At 61.2% G+C, this 9,146-nt stretch overlaps 1 protein-coding gene across 1 annotated transcript in view; it reads right to left on the reverse strand.

Annotated features, from left to right (window-relative positions):
• The window catches only part of PLEC (plectin), a 12,266-nt gene that overhangs the window by 657 nt on the left and 2,463 nt on the right, over positions 1 to 9,146 (reverse strand). The window contains exons 2-3 of the mRNA XM_019474367.1: positions 7,935 to 9,130; positions 113 to 7,111 (exon numbers count right to left, since the gene is read on the reverse strand). Of these exons, the coding sequence (XP_019329912.1) occupies positions 713 to 7,111; positions 7,935 to 9,130 (7,595 nt within the window). The 3' untranslated portion in view covers positions 113 to 712. The remainder of the gene's footprint in view (positions 1 to 112; positions 7,112 to 7,934; positions 9,131 to 9,146) is intronic.

The raw sequence follows: 9,146 nt of genomic DNA on the forward strand, positions 1-9,146 counted from the left end.
CTGGAGAACCGGTGAGGGGCAGGGAGCGCGGCGCGAGCGGGCGGGGAGAGCCAAGCGCAGCGGGTGCGTCCCAGCGGGCGGGTGGGCTGGCGGAGGCAAGGCACGCACTTACGGTCGGGGCACCGGCTCCGCGGCGCGGTGGCGGGGATGTGCCGGAAGGCAAAGCCAGGGAACTGGGGCAGCTCGGGAGCCGGGGCGCAGAGCCCCCTCCTCGCCGTGCCGCGCCGAGGGCAGGTGGAAGGGGTCCAGGCAGCAGCTCCGGGGCCGGTGCAGAGTGTCTGGCTGTCTGGCACCGGGCAGTGGGGAACCCGCGATGTCCTCCTCCGTCCTGCCGGCACACTGGCTGCGGTGCGCCGCGGGGACAGGGTCATCTCCTCCTTTGGGGTGCGGGGGATGAAGCCGGCAGGGTTAATTACAAAAGAGTCACTAAGTGGTTAGATCAAAAAGACAGAACTGTTTTCCTGTTTTCCGGCTCTGCCTCGCGGTGTCCGAGCGGCTGGGCGGGATCGGCTCTGCAGAGGGCAGGAACGGCAGCAGGCTCCCGGGGCGGCAGATCTGGGAGGGTAGTGTGTTTTCTCTCTCATCTCTTAATATACAAATACTGTCAGAACAATCGTATATATTAATATATTAGTCTAGTCTTTTTGGTTAAACTTTAGGCACTGCTTTGGAAGAAGAATGGAGTTTAAAAATTAAAAAAAAATACTAGTGATTAGCCAGCAGCGTTGCCACATGCGGAGCAGGTGAGGCGGCGGGTTCCTCGGAAGGGGCCGGCAGGTTTCGGACGCGGCGCGGGCCCACGCAGCCCGGGGCGCTCCCCACTTGCCTCCTGCCTGCAGCTCCTGCTCGGGAGGGACAAGGCGAGGGCAAGGGCGGCCGCCTCCACGGCGCTCTGGGGACCCACGGCGTATCTGCGCCCAAAGCTCGAGGAAGAGTAGGAGGAGGAAGAGAAGGTCATGGAGAAGCCGGAGCCAGTGGCGTCGAAGCTACCTCGCCTGGAGCCTGACCGGGACCCAGTCCGGGAGCCCGACCGCGAGCCGGAGGTGGAGCCGGCGCTGCTGACGTTGTAGGGGCTGTAGTAGCCCTTGCTGGACTGGGAGGAGGCCTCCAGCAGCCGCAGGCCGGTCCCGTCCTCGATCATGCTTCGGTCCATCGCGTCCTTGTAGGAGATCTTGAGCTTGGTTTTGGGGCAGGTGAGATACTTGGAGTAGGTGTTCACGTCCCGCAGCTTCTGGGCCGTGCGTGTGTCGATGGTGCCCTTCTGCAGCGCCTCGTCCAAGGAGACGCGGCCCTCAACGTCGGGCTCGATCAGGCCCCCTGTCAGGTACTGCACCTCCAGGAAGCGCTGCCCGGCCTCGTAGTACAGCCAGCCCTTCTTCAGGGCCTGGGCCGCCGACATCTTCGTCTTGGTCCGTGGGTCCTCGAAGCCATAGAAGGCCTTCTGCGCCAGGTTGATGCGGTCCACCATGATTTTGTCGACCAGGCCCTTGTTCACTGCGTCGGCGACGGAGCACTTATCCCCGGTGTTGGGGTCGATGATGCCCCCGGTGCAGGCCTGTGCTTCCAGCAGCCTCTGCCCTGTGATGTTATCCACGAGGTTGCGGCGCATCGCCTCCGTGATGGACACCTTCTCCAGAGTGTCCGTGTCCAGGATGCCCGCCACTGGCCCGGTCTCCTCGGTCGGGTCGCTCCACATGGATATCTGCGTTCGCGTGGGGGCTGGGCTGATGGAGTAGGAGGAGGATGATCCCACAGAGGACGACCGCGACCGGAAGCCACTCATGTTTCCAGAGAGCATGTCTGCAAACTCGGTGATGGAGAGGGTGCCCGAGCGGTACTGGTCCAGGGCCGACTGGTCGATCAGGCCCTTGCTGATGGCATCGTCAATGTCGTACTGGCGCCCCGAGCGCCTGTCGATGATCATTGACTTCACCACGCCGTCAGAGGAGGAGGTGGTGATCTCCTCCCACTCGCACTCCTGCTCCGACAGCTCCAGGTAGGTCTGGTGGTCAATGAGGCCCTTGCGATAGGCTTCGTACACGGACATCTCCTTGCCTGTCTCTGGGTCGACGATCACCACCCTCCGCTTGCGGACAGAGGACTTGGAGGAGGTCTTCCTCTCCCGCTTCTTCTCCTTCAGGGGCAGGAGGCAGAGGCCAGTCTCTGGGTCAGTGATACACCGCTCCATGAGCTGCAGGTAGGTGAGGTTCTCCTCAGTGTTGGGGTCGAAGAAGCCCTTGGTGTCATCGCTGGGATCCAGCAGGATCTCATTCATCTCCTCGTCGAAGAGGCCCCTCTTGTAGGCAATCTCCACAGGGAGGCGGTGGCTCTCCTCAGGATCGATTATGCCTCCCGTTGCAATCTGGGCCTCGAGCAAGCGGATCCCGTGGTCCTTCAGGATCAGACCCTTCTTCATGGCCTGGAAGAGGGAGATGAGCTTTCCGGAGTAGGGATCCCGGTAGCCAGTGACTGCCCTCTCAGCAGAGAGCAGCTTGTCCTTGAACTCGGGGCCCACAATGCCCATCCGCACAGCTTCCTCCACTGTCAGCTTGAGGCCCTTGATGGGGTCAATCACGTAGCCCGTGGCTGCCTGCGCCTCCAGGAGCTCAAACGCGGTGCCTGGCCTGATGATACCCTTCTTCATGGCCTGGTACACGGACAGCCGCTCCTTCGTGGAGTCCACAAATACACCAGCAATGCAGCTGGTGCCCTCCAGGAACTTCTTCAGGTTCTTAGAGACCTCCTCGATGGAGGTGAGGCCCTCCTGGAGGCGCTGGGCGGTGGCTTCATCCATCACCTGCGAACGGACCAGCTCCTCCACAGTGATCTGCTTCCGCAGCCCCCGGAAGGTGAGCTTCCTCGTGTCGCAGAGTGGGAGCAGGAGGAGCCTGCTGTTCTCGTCCTTCCGGCACCGCTTCAGGAGCTGCGTGTAGCTGAGCTTCTCCTCCGTGGACGGGTCCACGTAGCTTCGCACCTCACTGGGCTCGGACAGCATGTCATATGTGTCCTTGTTGATGAAGCCCCGCTGGTAGGCCACCTCCAGGGGCAGATGGAAGCCCAGGTGCGGGTCGATGATGCCACCGGTGGCTATCTGGGCATCCAGGAGTTTGAGGGCCTCCTCACTGGGAATGAGGTCTTTCTTCATGGCCTGGAAGATGGAAATCTTCTGTTCGCTGTACGGGTCTCTGTAACCGGTTACGGCCCTCTCTGCAGACAGGAGCCGGTCATGGATTTCAGGCCCCACCACGCCTTTCCTGACTGCTTCATCAACGGTCAGCATCTCATTCTTTGTGGGGTCGATCATGAAACCGGTGGCAGCCTGGGCCTCCAGGAGGGAGCGGGCCACCTCGGAGTTGATCAGCCCCTTCTTCAGCGCCTGGTAGATACTGAGCTTCTGCTTGGAAGAGGGGATGTAGATGCCAGCCACACAGCCCGACCCGTAGAGGTACTTCCAGACAGTCTCCACGTCCAGGAGCTCCCGGAAGGTTTTGGAGCCCTGCTTCAGCAGGTTGTAGATGTCTAGAGAGATGATCTTGGCCGCATAGAGGTCCTCAGCTGTGATGTGGCGCCGGACGTAGTCATAGGATGTGAGATTCTGCTGCCTGATGATCTCAGTCTTCTCGATGATCTCAATGATGATGATGATCATGCGCTCCTTGGACACACGGCCTGACTGGAACTCCTCCATGAGCTGCTTCCGCTGCTCCTCAGGCAGCAGGTCTGAGTGCATGATCTCCCACAGCGACATGGAGGAGCCCGCCCTGCTGCCCACGGGGATGTCCACCTGTGTCTCCTCAAGCACCTTCCGCGTCTCTGCTTCCGTGTACACCTGGGTGGTCTCCACCAGCGTAGGCTTCTCAGGCTCCCGCAGAGGCAGCAGATACAGGCCCGTCTCAGGATCTTCGATGCACTTCTCCTTCAGCTGCAGGTAGGTGAGGTTCTCGTGGGTGTTGGGGTCGAAGAAGCCCTTGGTGTCATCAGTGGGGTCAGAGAGGGTCCGGTTCATTTCCTCGTCGAAGTAGCCCCGCTTGTAGGCCACCTCCACGGGGAGGCGGTGGCTGTGCACGGGGTCGATGATGCCGCCGGTTGCGATCTGGGCCTCGAGCAGGCGGATGCCGTGCTCCTTGACAATGAGTCCTTTCTTCATGGCCTGGAAGAGGGAGATGGTATTGCCCGAGTAGGGGTCCTTGTACCCAGTGACAGCCTTCTCGGCGGACAGCAGCTTCTCATGCAGTTCAGGCCCGATGACACCAGCCTTCACGGCCTCGTTGACATACAGCTTCCTGTTCTTCACAGGGTCGATCAAGAACCCGGTCGCTGCCTGGGCCTCCAGGAGGACCACGGCGGTGCTGGGCCTCAGCAGGTTCCTCTTCATGGCCTCATAGATGTTCAGCTTCTCCTTGGTCGCCTCCACGTAGACGCCAGCAATGCAGTCGCTGCCATGCAGGAATCTCCTCACTGCATCTGTCTCGGAGAGGTCCTTCACTGATTTCTTGCCTTCCTTCAGCTGCTCGTACTGGGCTTTGCTGATGATGCAGGACTCCACCAGCTCGCTGGCAGGTACAGGTGCCCGGAGACCGCTGAACGTCAGCTTCTCCTGCTTTTTGGTCTCTGCCTCCTCGATGATGGTGATGACAATCTTGATGATCTTCTCGATGGTCACCTTGCCAGTCTTGTACTGTCGAAGGAGCTCTCGCCTGTGCTCCTCCGTGAAGTACTCAGAGTGGATCAGCTCCCAGATGGTCATTGTCTGGCCCTTCATGCTGCCCACTGGGACCTCTACAGTCGCCTTGTCAAAGCACTCCTTCGCCTGGCTGTCTGTGTAGACCTCCTCCTGCTGAGACTGGATGGCTTTGTCCGACAGGGGCAGCAGGCAGAAGCCAGTCTGCTTGTCACGGTGGCAGTTCTTCTGCAGCTGGGTGTAGGTGAGGTGCTCTTGGGTGTTGGGACAATAGAAAGCCTTGACATCATCTCGGAGCTCGGACAGAGCCTCATTTATCTCTGGGTCCAAGTAGCCCCGTTTGTAGGCGACCTCGAGTGGGAGCCGGTGGCTGTTCACAGGATCAATGATGCCTCCAGTGGCGAGCTGGACATCCAGCAGACGGACCCCGGTATTGCTGGGGATGAGGCCCTTCTTGAGCGCTTGGAAGAGGGAAACCGTCTGGCCCGTATAGGGATCCTTGTAGCCAGTCACCGCCTTCTCTGCAGACAGCAGCTTCTCGTGAAACTCCGGCCCCACCACCTCGGCCTTCACCGCCTCGTCGACAGAGAACAGCTTGTTCCTCACAGGGTCGATGATATAGCCGGTGGCAGCCTGCGCTTCCAGCAGGGACAGGGCAATCTCTGGCTTCAGCAGGTTTCTCTTCAGGGCGTCGTAGAAGGTGAGCTTCTGGCCGGTCGACTCCACTAGGACGCCAGCAATGGCATCCGTGCCCTTCAGGTACTGCCGCACAGACTCCATCTCCGCCACGTCCTTCACAGACTTCTTGCCCTGGTGCAACTGGTTGTAGAGGTCCTTGTTGATGATTTTGCTTTCCAGCAGCTCAGCGGCAGGCACAGGGGCCCGGAGGCCCTCGAAGCACATCTGGCTCTTTTTCTCGCTTTCCTCCACAACCGTGATGATGATCCTAATGATCTTCTCCACCGTGATCTTGCCAGTCCTGTACTGCTGGATCAGGTCCCGCCTTTGGTCCTCAGTGAAGTATTCAGAGTTGATGATTTCCCAGATGGTCACCGTCTTCCCTTGGAACTTGCCAAACGGTACTGTCACTGTGGCCTTCTTAAAGACATCCTTAGCTTCTTTGTCAGTGTAGACCAGCTCTCTTGCTTTGGCCGCCTGGTCAGTGAGCGGCAGGAGGCACAGCCCTGTGTCTGGGTCAGTCACGCACCGCTCCATGAGCTGCAGGTAGGTGAGGTTCTCCTGTGTGTTGGGGTCAAAGAAGCCCTTGGTGTCATCAGTGGGGTCGGAGAGGACCTGGCTCATCTCCTCGTCGAAGTAGCCCCGCTTGTAGGCAGCTTCTACAGGCAGGCGGTGGCTGTTGACGGGATCGATGATGCCGCCGGTGGCGATCTGGGCCTCGAGCAGGCGGATGCCGTGCTCCCTGACAATGAGCTCCTTCATCATGGCCTGGAAGAGGGAGATCTTGTCGCCCGTGTAAGGATCCTTGTAGCCGGTTACTGCCCGTTCAGCAGACAGCATCTTATTGTGCAGTTCTGGCCCAATCACTCCCTCTCTCACCGCCTCGTTCACCGAGAGCCTCGCGTTTCGCACAGGGTCAATTATGAAGCCAGAGGCAGCCTGTGCTTCCAGGAGGACCAGCGCGGTGCCTGGGCTGAGCAGCTTCTTTTTCATGGCTTCATAGATGCTCATCTTTTGATTGGTGGGTTTGATTAACAAACCGGCGATGCTGCTCTTGCCCTGCAGGTACTTCTTGATGTCTTCCCTCTGTGAGAGCTCTCCAACACTCACGACGCCCTTCGCCAGCTTGTCTAAGTTGTCCTTGCTCAAAATGCCGGCATCAGCCAGCTTCTCTGCAGATACCTTCTGACGGATGCCGTCAAATGCAAACTCTGGCTCCCCGTTCTGCGCTAAGCCATCCACCGCGTCTCTGCCGTTGGGCACAGCTTTGATATCCGGCACCTGTGTCATCGTAACCGTTGCCTCCTCGGGCAGGTCGTCCGTCTGGATCATGATCTCTCGTGTCTGGGCCAGGGCGGCCTTGTACTCTTCCTGCATCTGCTCAAGCCTCTCCCTGAGCTTCTTGTTCTCCTCTTCCAGGAGTTTCTCCTGCTGCTGCCGCTGTCTCTCCAGCTGCTGCAGCTCCTCCTGCTTGTGCCGGACGTTTTCCTCTGCTTCTTGCTGATGCTTCTTGGCTTCGTCCAGCATGGCCTTCAGCTGCTGCTTCTCCTGCTCCATCTCCTTCTGCTGCCGCTCCTGCTCTGCCTTCAGGTTCTGGGCTTTGTCGACCTCGTCTTTAAAGAGCTTCTCCAGCTTCGTTTTCTCCTCCTCGATGAACTTCTCCTTCTGCAGCAGGGTGTCCTTCTCTGTCAGGAAGGTCTGCTGGAGGAGCTGTGTCTCCTGGCGGAGCTGTGCCTGCTGGGCCACCTGCATCTGGGGTGGGAGAGAGGACAGCACGGTCAGATGGCGCCGTCTGCCCAGGAGGGCAGCACCGGCAGGGCAGCGGGGGCGGGTGGGGGCGGGAGGACAGGCAGCGGGTGTGGTACCCAGCTGGTGGGGGTGCCAAGCTACCCAACCACTCTGCTACGCTGGTTAAGAGTTAAGGGAGCAGAGCTGGGGTTAGGGAGCCACAGCAAACAACACGTGGGTGGAACGAGCAGGGAAAAGACATGAGCTCTTCTGCGGGGGTCAGGGACTCCCCGCCTGGTACCAAGGCTGGGAGCTGGGGACGGCTTTTGTCTACGGAGAGGAATAAGGCAGGATGCGCCACGGGGCCGAAAAGCCGGCACAGGTGGTGGGGATCGCCCCTCCATAGCAGGAGATGCCAGCAGCAGGAGAGGGCAGGGGGTGGGAGGTCCTGCTCCGACAACTCCCTGCCGGGTTTGCCTCTGCAACTGACGCTGGCTCTGCACACACCCTTGACCCGCACGTGGGGGTCCCGCCCCACAAGCAGCTGCTCGCTGTGACCCCTGGCAGGGGGGATCCTGGGGCGGGAGGCTCAGTGACGCCTCCACCTCCCGGATGGTGCCAGCAGCCAGCTCCGCGCCCACGCTCACTGGGTGCAGGCTGCAGCTCCAAGGCTGGAGGCTGCACGCCCGTACTGCAGCAACGGTCCTCAGGGACCAGCCAGCACAGCTCCCAGAGCCTGGCCAGCCGCCCGCGTGCCTGCTGCCCCAGGACACGGCGCGGGGCGGCTGGGGAGAGGAAAGGACTCCCTGCGTACCACCACTGCTAAGGGGGACCCATAGCCCAGTACCTCCTCCGCCTTCTGCTGCAGCAGCGCCGCCTCCTGCTTCAGCTTTTCCTTCTCCTGCTCCAGGTCGGCAATGGCCCTCCGCAGCTTCTCTGCGTCCTGGTCGCTCTGGTGCCGCTGGATCTCCAGAGTGTGCACCAGCGTCATCTTTTCCTGCGTGGCCAGCTCGGTCTCGTGCAGCCTCTCGCTGATCTCCTCTGCCTGCTTCTTGAACCGCTTGGCTTCCTCCTCGGCCTTGGCCTGGGCCATGCTCATCTCCGCCACGTGCAGCTTGAGGCGCTCGGCCTCGGCCGTGATCTCCAGCTGCCGCCGGCGCTCAGCCTCCAGGGTTTTCTGGAAACCCTCGGTCTCCTCGGCCAGGCGCTGCTGCATCTGCTCCTTGTCCTCCTGCAGCCGCTTGGCATGCTCCTGCGCCAGGTCCTTCTGCTTCTGCAGCATCTCTGCCTCAGCCTTCAGCCGCGTGGCCTCCTGCACCGCCTGCATCTTCTCCTTCAGCATCTTCTCTGCCAGCGCCCGCTGCTGCGCCAGGTCATCCTCGGCCAGCTTCCGCATGCGGGCAGCCTCCTGGGCCTCCACGCTGAGCCGGGCAACCTCCTCCGCCACCTGCTTCATCTTCTCGGCCTCCTCCGCCAGGAACTTCTGCGTGTTGTCCTTGTCCTTGAGGATCAGCACCTTGTTCTCCTCTTCGATCCGGCTCTTCAGCTTCGCCAGCTCCTCCATCTGCACCCGGACCTTGAAGAGCTCCTCCTCCACCTGGGCCTTCTGCCGGACGGCGTCGGTCACCTCCTCCTTCAGCCGCTGCAGCTCCTCGTCCAGAATGCCCTTCTGGTGGTCCGTCTCATCCAGCTGCAGCTTCACCTTGGTCAGTTCCTGCTCCACCTGCGCCTTCTGCCGCAGCGTCTGCTCGGCAAACTTCTTGTGCTTCTCCATCTCGGCGTCCGCCAGCTGCTTCTGCCGCAGGGCCGCCTGCTCCGCCTGCGCCCGCTTCGCCGCCTCCAGCTCGGCCTCCTTCCGCAGCTTCTCCGCATCCGCCTGGGCCTGCGCCTTGGCCTGTGCCTCCTCCTCCGCCCGCTGCTTCAGCCGCTCGGCCTCCTCCACCCGCTGCTGGGAGAGGCTGGCGTCCTGCTCGGCCTTGCTGCGGGCGAACTCGGCCTCCTCCGCCGCCCGCCTGGCCCGCTCGGCCTCCTCCCGCAGCCGGTTTAGGAGACTCTGCTC

Source organism: Aptenodytes forsteri, unplaced genomic scaffold, assembly GCF_000699145.1.
Source record: "Aptenodytes forsteri isolate BGI_AS27 unplaced genomic scaffold, ASM69914v1 Scaffold777, whole genome shotgun sequence".
NCBI lineage: Eukaryota > Metazoa > Chordata > Aves > Sphenisciformes > Spheniscidae > Aptenodytes > Aptenodytes forsteri.